At 38.8% G+C, this 17,111-nt stretch overlaps 1 protein-coding gene across 4 annotated transcripts in view; it reads right to left on the bottom strand.

Moving 5' to 3' along the window:
• Positions 1-1,613: 1,613 nt before the first annotated feature.
• The window catches only part of WDR26 (WD repeat domain 26), a gene marked incomplete at its 5' end in the record, with an annotated part of 37,786 nt that continues 22,288 nt past the window's right edge, over positions 1,614-17,111 (bottom strand). For all 4 annotated transcript variants that reach the window (XM_081114359.1, XM_081114360.1, XM_081114362.1 and 1 more), the window contains 6 exons: positions 1,614-6,294; positions 8,939-9,124; positions 12,485-12,614; positions 12,897-12,975; positions 13,489-13,634; positions 15,194-15,313. In XM_081114359.1, the coding sequence (XP_080970485.1) occupies positions 6,269-6,294; positions 8,939-9,124; positions 12,485-12,614; positions 12,897-12,975; positions 13,489-13,634; positions 15,194-15,313 (687 nt within the window). In that variant the 3' untranslated portion in view covers positions 1,614-6,268. The remainder of the gene's footprint in view (positions 6,295-8,938; positions 9,125-12,484; positions 12,615-12,896; positions 12,976-13,488; positions 13,635-15,193; positions 15,314-17,111) is intronic.

Here is a 17,111-nt window from a genome sequence, read left to right as displayed (position 1 = left end):
GCATCAATATGACCAAAGAAGCCACCAATCCTCATATCCAAAACGGAACTGAGTGAGCCCAGCCGGTGGGGCTCAGTGGTTGAGTGTGGACCTATGAGCCAGGAGGTCACGGTTCAATTCCTGGTCAGGGCACATACCTAAGTTGTGGGCTCCATTCCCAGTGTGGGGCGTATAGGAGGCAGCCTATGAATGATTCTCATTATTGATGTTTCTGTCTCTCCCTTCCTCTCTGAAATCAATCAAAAAATATATTAAAAAAGACAAAATGGAATTGAAAACGTGACTGAAACTCGTCCTTCCCCATTTCCTGCGGTAGCTATAATTAATTACATGCTGCTTGAATATTTTGTTAATTATGTGATTAGAATACTGTTTCATATCTAGCAAGCTCACGTTAAGTACACCAATAAAGTCTGAGGGAGAAGAGCTCACTGCCACAAAGTCAATGGTGACACTTAAGATGCTTGGAGGTAGCCGAAATCGGTTTGGCTCAGTGGATAGAGCATCGGCTTGCGGACTGAAAGGTCCCAGGTTCGATTCCGGTCAAGGGCATGTACCTGGGTTGCGGGCACATCCCCAGTAGGAGATATGCAGGAAGCAGCTGATCGATGTTTCTCTCTCATCGATGTTTCTAACTCTCTGTCTCTCTCCCTTCCTCTCTGTAAAAAATCAATAAAATATATTTAAAAAAAAAGATGCTTGGAGGCAGTATTAGGATGATGGGGTCATACTGTTGAATCTTTAGCAGTTTTAAGTTTTTTCTAGAAAAAATTTCAAGAAGTCATTAAATGATGTAACCAAAGACCATCAACTTTTCTTAAGTGGAAGGGAATTCTTTTAAAATACCACTCTCTCCTCTTAGATTTAAGGTTGGGAGGTTTTTATTCCTGGTGCGGGAATCTGGCATGAAGCTTGAAGTGCAGAGGAACGATCCGAGTTAGCTCACTCCGCAGCGCACAGCTGTATTTAAAGAAAACCAGTAGGAAAGCTCTGTTCTCTTGCTTGGTGACCAGAGGAGCCGCAGCCCTGGCTCAAAGCAGTGCCTCTTGGCCTCTGAGTGGCTCTGCCACCCTAAGCTGACGGCCAGCATTTGCCTGCCAAATACTGATTTTTCATATTTGAGCTTCCTTTTACTGAACAGAGCTCCACTCTTAGTAAAAATCTTAAAGCCCACTTCTGTAGTAATTCACCCCGATGGGGCAATTGGTTTTTTCCCCCCCATAAATACAAATGTGCTACAGGTTTGTATACAATGAATGCTTTTCTCCAAGAAGATCTTTAAAGAACTAATACAATTATGATGACATAAATTTTAATTTCAAACTAGAAGTATATTTTCTCTACTAATCAATGTATTCGATGCCTAACTGCATGATTTCAGATCAGTAATATGTTTGAACGAGTGGGATATGTGACTCCTTTAAAATGTAAATTTTTCTAAGTTAATCCATGATTCCACACAATAGTTCTTTAAAAAGATATCCCAACAGATAAAACAGTGCTTCCTTAGACATCAACTTAAAAAGTCAAATTCAGCAAATTGGTTGTTTCAGGTAAAAACAGTACTAAAACATGCAGATCAATGCATATTATGAGATTTAACACAGCACCAATTACTTACTCATTCTGTTTATTGGATTGAAAGGGAATACAAACGATTGGTTAAGTGCTATGCACTGACATGGAAAGGTGTATTAAAAAAAACAAACCAGTAACACAAATCAAAGTTAATGTAGCTTCAATTGAACAGAATTCTAAAGACATTTAATATACTACACATTTATAAACGTTTAACAAAGGGTGTTTCGTAAATAATTAGTGGGACAAGTGAAAATAAATATCAGAGACCTGAAGTTTTTTATGCTTTAATGAAATAATAAAGCAAAGAAATTTAAAGTACTAAATATAATTTGAGAGGCAGTTAAAAAACAAACACAAACCAACAAAAAACAATACCCCCCCAAATTTAAGAACACAACCCTTTGGAACATTGAATCAGTCCACAGCAAGTAGTTATTACATCCCAAAAGCTCTAACGTTAACTAGTTCCACCACAATGCCATGTACATCTTGAGATCAACACAAGTTCTTTTCTTGATCTCTCCAGCTTGGTTTGTAAGGACACACATGCTCTTGTGGATCTAGTCCCCTCGCCACACACACACATTTTCAAGGAGCCGATAACATTTTTTTTTTTTCCATCTGTGCCTAAAAATGTTACGATTCAGTTTTAGCACATTGACCCTGATAATGAAAATGTTTAAGTTCAAAGATGGGGACACCGTATCAGTCTTATAAAAATATACCAGTATTAACCAAACCTTCACTTCAGAGGGCATTCGCATGTGCACAAGACTTTTAGTAAAACCGACAGGAGCCTAGAACAGCCATTTCCAGGCCTTTTATGAATTAACACTCTCTCTCTTCCACTGACACACAACACACACATTTTTATATTGAGTTCCATTACATCCAGGCTATCTGGATTAAGTAGCTAGGGGATGAGTTTTTATCGTTTTTGTTTTTGCAACTATATAGGGCAGCTACTATAACAACAGCCTAACAACATTGAGAAATTTCAATTAAGTTCACCCTGTTTTTAGAAAGTGTCCATGTGAAAATGAAATTCACTTCTCTTTAAGTTTGTTTATATTAAGTCAAACATGGTTTTTGACTGGAAGTACTATTTTGGAGAGCAACCCCAAAAGAAAGATGCTAACGTCTAAGTGAGACATTAAACCCAAATCAAAATGCGTATACATTTTAGAGATGGGGCAAAAGGATATTAAGAAAAATGTCTTCTTTCCTCCCCATTCAAAAGCAGCCATCTTCTGCTGTGAAAGAAACTGACATGGATATGTCCCTTTCAAGAGATGTACCATGTATTTACCACTGTGAGCAGAGGTTCTTGTGTGCAGGAACCAACATCCTAAAAAAGAAAATTTCAAGATGGGGAGGGGTGGGAAAGAAGGGTTTTCTATTAATGTCACGGAATGCCACTCTAGAGGGAGAACACTCCTAATAATAAATTGCCAGATTACTACTAGTGTGATTTCAGATTAAGAAAATACAAAATTGGATTTTTTCCCTTTTGCAACTAGCAGGTTAATTACTTAGTTTATATTTAAAGTCAGGTAATCCCTTTCTGTTCTCCCACCCACTAAAATAGGTCAATTTGCAGGGGCATTTGCAAGTAAAAGTTCCTCCGTTTAAACTACTTACCTGGTCATATGTAACACATTTACCTGGCCAATAAGAGTAACAGAAAGGTAGCTGGCAGGAACACTAGTAATTAAACTACAAAAACCAAAACTGAAGCGTAGCCATTCCTCCCAATTCTCCACTCCCAATTCTTTACCACCCATACATGTCTCAGTAATCCCCAAATCCAACACTGTACTATTAATAACCAATTATTTGGAGGAAAAAGACATTTAATTTCATACTTGCTCTAGCCCTTAATCAATGAATAACAACAACAAAAAACATTTTTAAGCACATGGAAATGAGCCTACTAACCTGATTTTTGGGAGCCAAAATTCTCCACTCTATTTTGATCTATGTGCAAAAAGTATTGGTACTTTTCAGTTTATACATTTGTTAGTATCTTGCGGCTGGTTTGATAGTTTTCTCCCATATATTCTCACTCTTCACCCTATGCCACACTAGTTTTCAGTTACATCTAGGGGTAGGTCATCCTGCTCTTGGGCTCTTTGTACCCTAAGTCCCTGGGTTTCTTCCTTCATTTATTTCACCTTTCTAGCACAATCACAGCATGGCAAATGCAGGAGACAGACATTTACAGCAAACTGGCACAGCAAAGTACCAGTGTATGTAGAAAGCGGCCAGTTCAGACATACCTGGGAAACACACTCACCTAGCTAGCTGCTGCAGAAACCTTTGCATAGCTGTGACTCCGTTTTAAGGGAGTTATGTCATTGCGAGATGTGCCTCACCCTCACTCCACTGTTTGAAAGTGTTTGCCACTGGACTCGAGCGGCACTCTGAAAACGCAGGCCTCGGGGTGGCTGGGTGGCGGAGAGCAGAAGCCGAGCGCTTAACTGCCCGGAAGGGGCACACATTTCAGCGAGCGTTACCATGTTCCCGGACACGCCGTAACCATGTTTGTAAACAGCTGTGGAGTGTCTAGGCCCACTTTCTGTGAGTTACTGTAGACTGGGGTGTATTAACGGCTTCAGGGTATATACATGAATCACTTAAAATATGGATTTAACTGTACTGAGGTAAAGAGAAGTTGCCACTTAATTATATACAGTTACCAATGAAGATTTTTTATTCAAGCTTAAAGTAAAAAGTAATTGTAGTTAAGAAAAATGAAGTACCAGATAAACTGTAACATATAGTATCTTAACTTAGAAGTATCAAAACAGGAATTCTTGATTCTAAGTAATGATCTCTGCAAAATGGAGCTTAAAGAAATCTTTTACATACCAATTTGATAAAATAATCTGCTGACCACGATTTGTCATTTTCTCTGACTAGGAGAGCTTTTGGGAGAATCCGTGCTATTTTAAGGCCAATTGTGTTTTTCTTTCTTCTCCCCTTCCCCGACTTTCCCGTCTCTCTGCTGCCATCCCCAACCCCTCAGCCCCAATGGAAGAATTTCTGACATCCAAGTTTTTCCCTTCTTCGTGGATCCTCGAGTCTACTCATGGTAATAATATAGACTTGGCTGGGCCAAATGGGGAACTTAGTTCAAGATTTTCTTCACCAGAATCTTATTTAGGGGGCATGCATTCCCACTCCTCTTCCCAATGTAACAGCTGTGGTCACTGTCTTTATCTTCTACTGAAAAAGGGAGGGAATTTCAAAGGAGTCCAAGGACGTTGCATTCAGCTGTTACGAACTTAAAAGCACAATGTGAACACCCGGCTTTTGGCTTACTTGAAATGTGAAATTCTCAAAATTAAAAGTGCTTTTCCATGAAGGAAACCTTTCCTTACACTAAAAGGGGAGGGGAGAGGGAAAGACTACCCACAGCACCAGTTTAGAATGAGGTTCAGTATGGCAATATCTGAAAAACTCACAAGGAAGATTCTTTAAATGTATGTATCCCTACATGTCAAAATATTAAGGGCAATTAAGAGAAATGACTATGAGGTTTTAAACCCAGGTTAAATATGTTTGTAACCCGCTGAATTCTTCTAACGAGCTGTTATACTAGAAACTTCCAAAGTGGCTATTATCTGCTGGCGTCTGCTCTCTTGCTAGATCACACCAAACATTTCCCAAGCTGAGAACAACTGGGAACAAGCTTTGCCAAAAGCCTAAGCTGACTGCTGATCTCTCATGTTGATTGTATTTAACATTCTTTTTAAATCTTGAATTTCTTCAAGATCAGGTACTGATGTTACTTCAGGAATAAAACAAAAGGGGGCAAACCTTCGCATTATTACTCTGAATGTCCTGTGTAACGTCCTTCCCACACTGCTTCTGACCATGTCTCAGGTGGCATTCCAGAAGAGCGTCAGTTGCACTGCGCATCTGAGTCAGAGGAAACTGTTTTTAAGCTGGTTTAGATTCCAAATGTATACAAAGGAAGTCACTTTGATCCTATAAATACTTCTTAATTTATTTTTAAAAAAATTGTGCTGTTAACCCTTTTACGGGGCAACAAGCTATGTGAAAAGTACAAAACTTTTTGTCAAATGTAGTATTGAGAGTGCTTTTGACATAGTTCACTGGTTTATCATCTGGATCTGTATATACTGTGCAACGGGCAAGGCTAGAATCCATGAACCAAGCTGCAAAGATCTCAAGCTAAATAAGGCGGAAAGATTTGGAGAAACAAAAGGAGGAAATTCTTTCCTATCCAATGTATACTCTTCAGACTAATGCACTCTTTCTATCAAGCCTTCTAAACTGTTAAATAAAGTTTCCAAACAAGCATTTTAAACTTCATTACACAGAAGAGCAACAAGAATGGTATCCCCCCAGACAAAAGGCAGGGGGGGAAAATATATATACTGAGTTCAATGGGTAAGCCTGAATGTAGCACAGTTCTTCACAACCGATGGGGGAGAATTCAACATGGTGTCCAACAACGTTCTAACGACGCGCTTCATCTCACTGGTTACTATGAAGCAAGGTGTAAATGTTTGGCCCCAATTGGGCTTCAGAAATGGTTCTTTTTTTCATGACGAGCATGTCTGTCCAGCTATCAATCATGTTTGTTTGCACCAAATCCCAAGCCATTAAAATACGACTAATTTAAGTTAAACAGAAGTCGTCTGCTCCAAATTCGCCATCAACTATCCATGCTACTGCATTCCTCTGAAGACAAGACAGGAGTATATGGGAAGGGCGGTGAGAGGAAGAAGAGGGGAGGGGGAGAAAAAAGTTGCCAGTTAGAAAGTTTTAAAATCAACACCATGATATTAAAAAAACCAAACACATAAAGGCAAACTCTTAGTACTTTTATCATAATCACTAAAAGGATGTGCCTGTATCATGTCTCAGACTATACATTAGAGCTAAACTCATGATCATTTTGAATATTGCAGTACTCAAGTGAATAATCATATTGGAATCTTTAACTTTTAAAATGAACCTTGAAATAGTTATGCACAATAGGAAAATCTTTATGACAGTTTATAACAGTAAGACATATATGGCAGTCCAAGGCAGAACTGTGCATTATAACTATATACTTAATTCTTTTAGTAGCTCAGTTTGAAATTCTGCAAAATCACCCTACTTTTTTTTGGGGGGGGGGTGTAATGTATCAACAGCTTTACTGATATAATTCACATGCTATACAATGTACTAATTTAAAGTGTACAATTCAATAGTTTTTAGTATATTCATAGTATTGTTAAACCATCACCACAACCAATTTCAGAACATTTGCATCACCATTAGCATATACAAACACCCACCCCCAATCCTAAGCAACCACTAGTCTACTTTCTGTCTCTATGGATTTGCCCATTCAGGCCCATTTCATGTAAACGGAATCACAATATGTGCTATTTTGTGTCTGGCTTCTTTCACTTAGCATATTGTTTTCAAGGTTCATCCAAGTTTAGCATATGTTAGTATTTGAGACTATTCCATTTTATACATTCCTCAAAACAAAACGCACACACAGTATGAAACTCTACTATTATAATAAAAGGTTAGCAAATTCTCTATTTTGAAATGGAATTAAGTGACAAATTTTTATTTAAATGACATATATAGCATTATCTTGGGGTGTTATGATTTTTAAATGGCAACTTCTTTAGTTTCATCTATGTTTTTCAAAATTTCTATTCCAAACAGGTATTACTTTAATTAGAAAAAACACACACAAAAACATGTTTTCAAGCAGGGGAATAAGAACCTAGAAGATATCTGTATAAAAGGCATATAACCAAATTTCTAATTGTAAAAGTTTTTTTCTATTTTAGGTATAAGTGAAAATCTTTTGGGGGCTATACCTATGTACCCAAAATACAATGGACAGTTGCTGAATTAGACCCCGACCCTACAGCTGAGCTAACGCCTGGCTTCCATACTGCAGTGAGTATCCACAGTAATCACACCCACCAACGAGCAGTGAACTCGATCCCACTGCAGTACACATATCCTCAGGCAGCTCTAGAACAAACCCACTTACAATAAATCTCTTACGATAAACCTATTTTCCTACTTCTTTAAATCAAATATGCTTATTTAAAGAAAGAGCTTTTAAATGACTGATAAAGTTAGAAAAGCACATATAATTATAGTTATAGATTTATAAAACATCTGAGAGAGTAGGTCTTGACATCTAAATGGGACAACAAAAGGGGGTTAAGTTTTTTGGGCTTAGTTGATTTCCCGTAAGGAAAGTCGGAAAGTCACGTGGTGATCTACAAATACAGAAAGGCCCTTCGCGGCCTGAACACCCGAGAAGGAGTTCTCAAAACTTTGTGACCCACATGCTCTTCATGTTTCCCCCTCATCTCTGGCCACACATCCTCACCTGCCCGTAAGATCTGGCCAAGGCTTTTATCGTTTGTAGCACAAAGATAAACAAAATAAAAGCATAGAGAAGAGGCTTTTTCAAACCACAGACGCTGTCCTGACAACCGTCCTCTGGTGAGAATAACTTAACTGAGAGCAGCGGGTCATCTTTCTTACTAAAACTCTTCAGTGGGACACACTATGACAAAACAATCTGTTTCTAGGTAAATTAGTTCCTCCTAAGCAAACTACACATTTTACTTGCTCTGTTTGAAAAAAGAAGGGTATGTCATTTACATGGAGTTTCTCATTACCTCTTCTCTCTAGTGCTGCGATCTGGGCTCAGTTAAGCTCTTTCTTCACCTCCAAGTCTTTGAAGCAGGGGAACCACCTTTCAGGCCTGGATGTGCAAGACCTGCAGCCTCAGCAGTTTTCTCCCCAGAGCAATGAGGGTGAGCACACTTCCCTTTTAGGGCCATGGAGGTTTATGGGGCATACATATACAAGCCTAGCATGCTGCCTGGCACACAGGTACAAGACATTTCAGTAGCTCCCTTCCCTTTCTCTATCCATCATGCATAGCTCACGCTAGTATGCTACATGCTGTTAACAGATGTTTATTTTTAAGGGTAAAATCCATAATCAAGATCATTCTAAAGTTGCTCACATTTTGTGTACTAGTTCGTTCTCATGAGTTTGAAGTATAAAATGCTTCAAGATTTCTCTAAGATTTTAAAGTGACACCACTAACTAGCTAACTGGTTGTAAATGAGGTGGCAGGTGCTAGCTTATTCTCCCTCTGCCACCAATGAAACCACAAAAACAACACTGTATGTTAGAGTACTTGAACTCCAAATGAGGAGTGCGTACACAATCTCTATAAAAGCGAGAAGATAAATGATACCCCACACTTTAAACTGCTGCAACTTTCTAGTAAGCAGGGCCGTTTCACCTGGAGAGGAGACAGGGAGCTGGGCAGTGGTGTTACCTTCAATATTCTGGTGGTCTAGAAAAGGCGCTGGTCCCCATATTCTAACGGTGCCATCGTCTGAGGCGCTGGCCATCATGGATGGGATCTGTGGGTTCCAGCTCACACAGTTGACTGTACGTGTGTGCCCTGTCAGCTCCGCAATGGGCAGTTCACTACGTTTGTGCCAGATGTAAACCTTGTGATCTGAATAAACAGTAATTCAGAGAACAGTTATGAAGTAGTTATGTATTAACAAAACCAGCCTCATCACACACAGAGAACACATGGCTTGACTATCAGAGCTTAAAAAAAAATAAATATAACATTAACAGTTTAACAAATTACCTGATGAAAAGCCACTTTAATAAAATATACATACATTAATGTAGGTTAGAGATCATAAATTCTATGGAAATGTGGTGACAGAAAAGCAATGTATCCAAATTCAAAGTAGCAATAATAAGGATAACAGCTCAATCTTGACTGAGTGCTTACAATGTACTAGGTACATGTTATTATTTTTTGAATTTACATATATTATTTAATCTTCACCACCAATGTGAGGTGGGTACTATGCTTACCCTGCTTTCAGAGACAAGATTTTTGAAACCTGCCCATGGTTAACAGCTAGTAAATGGTGAAGCTGGGACTGCCATCCAGGAGGCCCTCTCAGGAGCTTTCCAGCGAGTCTAGACAACTGTCCCCTATCTGCATCATCATATGGCTTTGCAGTCGGCTATTTATAACCCCATGAAATGACCATAAAAACCCAACCCCCCACAACTTTGTTACTTTGTGATAAAACCTTTAAAAAACAAAACACACACCCAACCAAACAATACAGAAGAGTGGTTCAGAGTGCGGGCTCTGTGGTCAGATGACTCTTCACACCCTCCCTCCATCACTGGCTTAGCTGTGTAACTTTGGGCACGATGCCCACGCTTTGCAACGCTTCCTCTGAATATGGGGATTCACACTTCCTCACCGTGTTCTGAGGACAGAGCAGTTTGCACAGGAAAAGGTGTTGTGAACAGTCTAGCACACAGTAAACATCATGTGTTACCGTAAGAGCCAGCACATGTAGGTGGTGGTTCTTAAACAGAAGGCAGAATCCCAGGTAAACCAGAAAAGTGTTCAACCTGACGATCTACTGGTCAATGTGGGAACTTCCAGGGGGTGTGCTGCCAAACGAGGAAGTGTCTGAGTTGTGAAAGGTGTGAACTGGTAAAGAAATATGCCCTGGTTTCAAAACTTGTAAGAAAAGATGAAACGCTGGGACTGTATCTGAACTTTTGGTGTGTGTGTGTGTTTATGTGAAGCAAAAGCTAAGACAGTCATTGAAGAAATGCATTTGTCTTTCCTAGAAAGTACTTGTTGTTCAGTAATTTTCGAAAATATTTTTTTCTTGCATAAAAAGGAAATAGCAAAATAAAGAGAGAGAGCAGATTAGTTGTTTCTTCTTGAACTGAAGAAGTCAACAAAAGAGAAAGTGTGGATGCAACCAAAATCTGCTACATTTGGAGGAAAATGCTTTTATGAACACATATCCAAGGAGGATATTTCCCGAAGAGGCAGCCACAAGTAGTCAGGGTCAGAATGACAACTCTGCGATCAAGCCCTGCTTGCCGCCCCGATCCAGGGAGCCCAGAGCTTACGCAGAGGTGCACAATCAGTAGTTCTCCTATCTGTTGCCAGCACAGTGAAAAGGCTGGAGGAAAGGCATGCTTTCTTGGGGGAAAGGTTTTCTAACTGCTCTATTTGATATTGGCATTCACATACTTGTGAATTTGGAAGGTCTTTGGAATATATTCCTTATAAATAAATGACAAATGAATCACTGTGGTCACCTTCAGAGATAATACACTCACTATATCCACATGCTGTTCAAAATAAACGTTTCATGTTTAGCCCTACCCAGAATATAATGTGGTGTAACTACATTATTCATTATTCATCAGACTTAATTCTGAAAAGATTAGCATGACTACGGATAATGATAGCCATACATATTAAAGCACTTCTAGAGAACGTATTATTTTTAAGAGCTACCGGGGGTTGTGAGGAATAATTAAGAGGGGAAAACCCACCAGAAGCATGATTGAAGAGAGCCCAGGGGAAAGATCTTAGCGTAGGAGCGGCTAAAAGGCAAGCAGGAGGTTGTATTTAGACCACATCCAGATAGAAACCAGCAGAGAATCAGGGGAACATAACATTGAACTAACAGGTAAAAAGATTTTTTGACTGGAGAGAAGTAAACTCTCAACTGTCACCTCACGAATCACTCTTCTCTCCTCTAAATGCTGTCTATCACCGACCTGGGGGGCGAGAGGGGGTGGAGAATAAATTCATATACTTCATGTTCAAGTCTGAATTCCTAAATGTCTGCTTTTGTCCCAATCCTTACACAGACCTTATACACACAGGAAAAACTCACGGATCACATGTGATCCTCTTATTTATGGAGATGAGCTTTTTGGCAAGATCGGGACACTAAAGATCTTATGTAAAACATGGTACGTTCCCAAAAGTATTTAGCACCATGATCCAGTTCCTTGGAGTATCTTGTAAAAGCAGATTCACAGTATTTTAAAAAGTGATGTAAATAATTTGCTGTCGTAGTACTTACAACAGTATAGTAAGTCCCCAAGAAAAATGTGTTAAATGAAAAATTGCTGTATTATGTTTCTTTTTCGTTCACCTTAAAAAGTACACTAATTTTTAATACTGCCTTACTTATCTGTGCTTACATGTTTTAAACAATTTATATATTTAAGTGAGACTGACTACTTTAGGCACATGCTTGCCTGAAATACTAATGCTGTTAGACTGGAGCATAAATTTATTCAAAAAGGTGGTAGAGACAATTCTGTAATTTCAGCCTTTCTGAGACCATATGAATTATCAAACTAAATTACTCTCTTAGGCCATTAAAGAAATGCCATATATCTACCTATAGTCAATTCTGTGCAAGTTCAGGTAAAACATCAAATTAACCTTGACTTTTTATATACTAACCTCTGATAAAAAACGTTAGTCTCATGAAAAAAACAAGTCAACATATGAAAGGTTTAAGTAAATCTTGACTTGATACATGCACCAAACATCTCCACATGGTCAGAACAGGCACTATTGATTTCTTTTTAATTTTTTTAAAATATATTTTATTGATTTTTCACAGAGAGGAAGGGAGAGGGACAGAGAGTCCGAAACATCGATGAGAGAGAAACATCGACCAGCCACCTCCTGCACACCCCCCAATGGGCATGTGCCCGCAACCAAGGTACATGGCCCCAACTGGAATCGAACCTGGGACCCCTGAGTCCGCAGGCCGACGCTCTATCCACTGAGCCAAACTGGTCAGAGCAACACTATTGATTTCTGATGATAAGACTCAAGTCATTCCAAAAAAGGAGAAATTAACAGTGTACTGGATAAATAACTCCTACAACTTTAAATTTAACATCTGAACTTGCTTGGAGACATGCCCACCTTCACATATTGAAAAAATTATAGAACTTTAAACCCACCAATACGTGTGAAAGGACAGTGACACAAATGATTTACCTTCACTGCCACTAGCGATGAAGTCTTCATTATGGCCTCCAAAACATGAATGAATTGTATAAAACCCTTGTGTAACACCTTGATACTTTCTTACTAAAACTCTGTCTTGCAAGTCCCATAAATGAACTCCCTGTAGACAAAAGAGAATATAGGTATTTATTTATACCAACTCAAAAAAGAGTTTTAAAAAATCATCTGTGAATATCCCTTTCCCTAATGGAACATTTTCATTTTCTATTTATGTAAAATGCCAATGTTCTGACAAATTTAGAGTTGATTCTATGCACTTAGGATTATACATGCAGTATAATTTAATAAGTGGTATAAATATTTCTGTTTATATTTATAATAAAAATCACAATTAGATTAGAACTAAGATAAATTTTTCTGGGAATCATATTAACTAACTTACCTGAGTTGCTACATTTAACAAAGCTAATCGGCCATTCTTTGAAATAGTAAAAGACATAATGGGATGATCTTCTTGTACTCTGTAAGCAGAAAACAATTTGTCAAAAGCAACATACTAGGAATCAAGGCATTCAAATTATTAAAATGTAAAATGTTCTAGTTTAATATCACACCGTTGTCTGTAGTCATTATTACAAGAAATATAATTGGAGTTAAGGATTACTCAGCATCACCTGACCACCAAGCCAAATCACCACAGAATTAACTAACACCAAATCCATAAAACTCTTCTGAAGAGCGAGTTCACTACACATTTAAAAAAAGATATCTTTATTGATTTCAGAGAGGAAGGGAGAGGGAGAGAGAGATAGAAACATCAATGAGAGAACACCATCGATTGGCTGCCTCCTGCACACCCCCCACTGGGGACCAAGCCCCCCAACCCAGGCATGCGCCCCTGACCAGAATCGAACCCAAGACTCTTCAGTCCGCAGGCCTACGCTCTATCCATTGAGCCAAACTGGCCAGGGCTCAACTACACATTTTAATATAAACCAGATAATTGTTATACAATGAATACAAAAAATAGTTACATGTTCCTATCTGTAAGGTCCTCGAAGTTATATCCTCGAATTCGCTGGTGTGTATCTGATGCCAGAACAGTCTTCCCGTCACTCAAGCACCAAAGGCATTGCACTCTCACGCCTTCCCAGGAGTCAAGGAGATTGCCATCTAAATCCTGAGCAGGAGGCAATGACAGTGACCTTGGTCATTAAAAATAAACAACCACCACTCAGAAAGCAAGCAAAGAAACAAAGCAATTCCCGATTTTCCTGGAATAAGATTGTCTATTAAATGTTTTTAATCATGAAAATCTGAACACAAATCAGATTTCATTACACTGAAAGCAAAGCGGGAGGGGGCGAGCATCTCTACCAATCTGTCCTCCCTTCAAAAACCCTGCACACAGATCCACACAAAGAAAGAAAGAATTCCTAAGCTCCAAGTAAATGTCTCACTATTAGAAAACAATTCAAACATTCCTTTAAAATGAACTATACCGGGAGGGGTCTGTCCTATCATATTCAGAAGTTGAGACATGTAAAGATTACCAACACTGTAATTACAGTTATAAAACTTAGGAATATGTTATGTCATTTTTTAAAATTATGTCACCAAATTTGTAACGTGCTCTAAAGATCAAGATTTTTGAATATTAAAAGCACTAAGAGGCACTTCACAGATTCGGGAACTACCACTATACAAGTAACGCATCCTAAAGGTTTAGACACAAACTCAGTAAAACAAATTTTAAACATTTTACTAAACTCATGAGCTACACTTTGCACAAACACTTAAGATAGTTAAAATAAGGTCTTCATATAGTATATTTTAATTTTTAAAAATACATTTTTATTGATTTTAGAGAGAGGAAAGGAGAGGGAAAGAGCCAGAAACATCAATGAGAGAGAATCATCGACTAGCTGCCTCCTGCATGCCCCTCAATGGGGATCGAACCCGTAACCCAGGCATGTGCCCTGACTGAGAATTGAACGGGCAACCTCCTGGTCCATGGGATGTCACTCAGCCAACTGAGCTACACTGGCCAGGCCATATATTATCTATGTACATAAATGCCTAAGAGACTGAATGACCAGTCGCTACGACATGCACTGACCACCAGGGGGCAGACACTCAACACAGGAGCTGCCCCCTGGTGGCCTGTGCACTCCCTCCGCACAAGTGCCGCTCAGCTGACCGAGGGGTGCCAGATACAGGGCTCCCGGCTGGCTGCCGTAGCCTGGAGCCTGCAGCAGAGCGGCAGCGAGTGGTGTGGTGGCAGGCACAGCGGGCCGAGATGAGTAGGAATGGCAGGCAGGAGCGGCAGGCGGCACTAGACTGCCGGTTTCGCCCAATCCCCGCAGGCCACGCCGAGGGACCCCACTGGTGCACGAATCTGTGCACCGGGCTTCTAATATTTTATAAAAATCAAGTGAATTTTTCTTTAAACAGAACTAAGTTTGTTAAAATATATTTTATTGATTTTTCACAGAGAGGAAGGGAGAGAGATAGAGAGAGTTAGAAACATCGATGAGAGAGAAACATCCATCAGCTGCCTCCTGCACACCCCCACTGGGGATGTGCCCGCAACCCAGGCACATGCCCTTGACCGGAATCGAACCCGGGACCTCCCAGTCCGCAGGCTGACGCTCTATCCACTGAGCCAAACCGGTTTCGGCCAGAACTAAGTTTGCTTTCAAACAAGCAGACATTTGAAAGGGAAAACTAAATACTCACACACTGATAGAACTGCCCACGCTGACCTCCAGTGACAAAGCGTTTCCCATCTGGATTCCAAGCCACACTTGTTAAACTGTCTTCATGTGATTGGCTCATTTTTGTCCTTAGCTCTCCCGTCTACAAAGAAATAAAACTGTGAATAAGACCTTCAAGATACCCCTGTAAAGGGAAAGTGTACAGACAAAAAAAAAAAAGAATACTAACTGGGATATCTGGTTAGTTTTCTTACATTGGCCTTATGAAAAATGCTTATAGCACTTACAAGAGAAATTAAAGACTTGAAGAAAAATCCAGGAGTTAAACAATGCCTGGCACCAGTGACCCCAAGAATAGCTATGCTGAGATAAACTCCAATAAAATTCTCATCTGAAATCAATTACATTCACAGATTAAAACATGTAATCTTTCCCAAGTAAGAGGAAAAGTGTAACACTATACACCTATTCCTTCTGAGTTTCCACGACTTCTCAGGCCACATTTTATTTTAAATATTCCTCAGAAACATTACTAATAGGTAGAAAAACTATGTCCTTTAGGCCAAGGGTGTTAAATTTCATATTCAAGATGCTCAAAATGTAGTAGGGAAATGGGAAAAGAGAAATGAAAATTATTTTTCTGATATGTAACTTTATTTCAACTAAAAGTAACAGAAAAGAGAGAGGAATTTCTGTACTATTTAGCAATAGCCATTCTAAAGCATTCCCAACTAATAAGCAAGGCTATTTAGTGGTTACAACCTTCAGATAGCCTCCTGTTATATTCTCCAAGTTACTCAACTTAGAAGGTAGACACATACCATTTAATCTAGTCTTGATTCCATTTTGTTCATGGATTAGAAACAGGATCTGAGAGAGAATAGCTGCCCTTGGTATAATTAAAAGTACATGGGCATAACTTTCCTGTGAGAAATGGGTAATCAAAAGTAAAAAAAAAAAAAAAAAAAAAAAAAAAGAGTGAAAACAAAGTGTATGATCAGGAAATGGGGGCACAAAAATAGAAAACCAGATGTCTCCCTTACACTGAAAAAAATATTCAGCAATCTTAAATCCTTCCCTCATATTTTTAACTGCTCTCACCTATTTATTTTTGGGTTGGCTGATATAAACGGTTAAAATAGAAGTTTAGAAGCACAAATACACATGCAAGAGCTAAACCCTCGGCATTTTCTATCCAGGAATGTTAATACACTAAGTTGTGAAATGGCCTTTTCTTCTATTATGTTCAGGATAGTGAGTATATGAGGCTATTAATTTGGAACCTACCTAAAAACCTAACGGAACAATTTGAAAACTGACTAAAAAAGACCACCCTTTTAGAACAAGTATGTAAAGTCATGCACAGTAAAACAGTTAAGCTAAAAATAGTTTAACTACCCAGAAATTAAAAAACTGATTCAACGGAAGACTAAACAGGTACTGTAAGTTGAGTCTCTATTACAGGATTATGACTACATTTCCCTTCTTTTGAGAGAGGGAAAAAAGCTTTAATGGGAAAAATTGTTATCATTTAGGTCAGATTCCCTTCAAACCTATTTTATTGAGAAAGCCATATATTCTATTTTGTGCTTTGCTCCCCCCCGCCCCACCTGAACTCAACCCCAAATACAATACTGGTTTGATAAAAATGGCATAAAGACACTTTGGGAATGATTTGGGATTTTAAATTATGAAATGAGTATTAGATAACAGAGAACTATAGTTAATGTTCTTTGATAAGATAATGGCCCTTGATTATATAGGAGAATGTTAATTTTTTTTTTTTTTGAGATACGTGCTAAGTATTTAGGTGTAAAATATATCTAATTTACCTTGACATGTTGTGAATATGAATATGTGTGTAATGTGTATGTATGCATATTTGTATGAATGTATCACACACACAAATGTTCACAACCACTGAATCTAGAATGGTGGGC

Source organism: Myotis nattereri (genome assembly GCF_964212035.1).
Source record: "Myotis nattereri genome assembly, chromosome: 20".
Lineage (NCBI taxonomy): Eukaryota > Metazoa > Chordata > Mammalia > Chiroptera > Vespertilionidae > Myotis > Myotis nattereri.
This window is presented reverse-complemented; position numbering and strand designations above follow the sequence as displayed.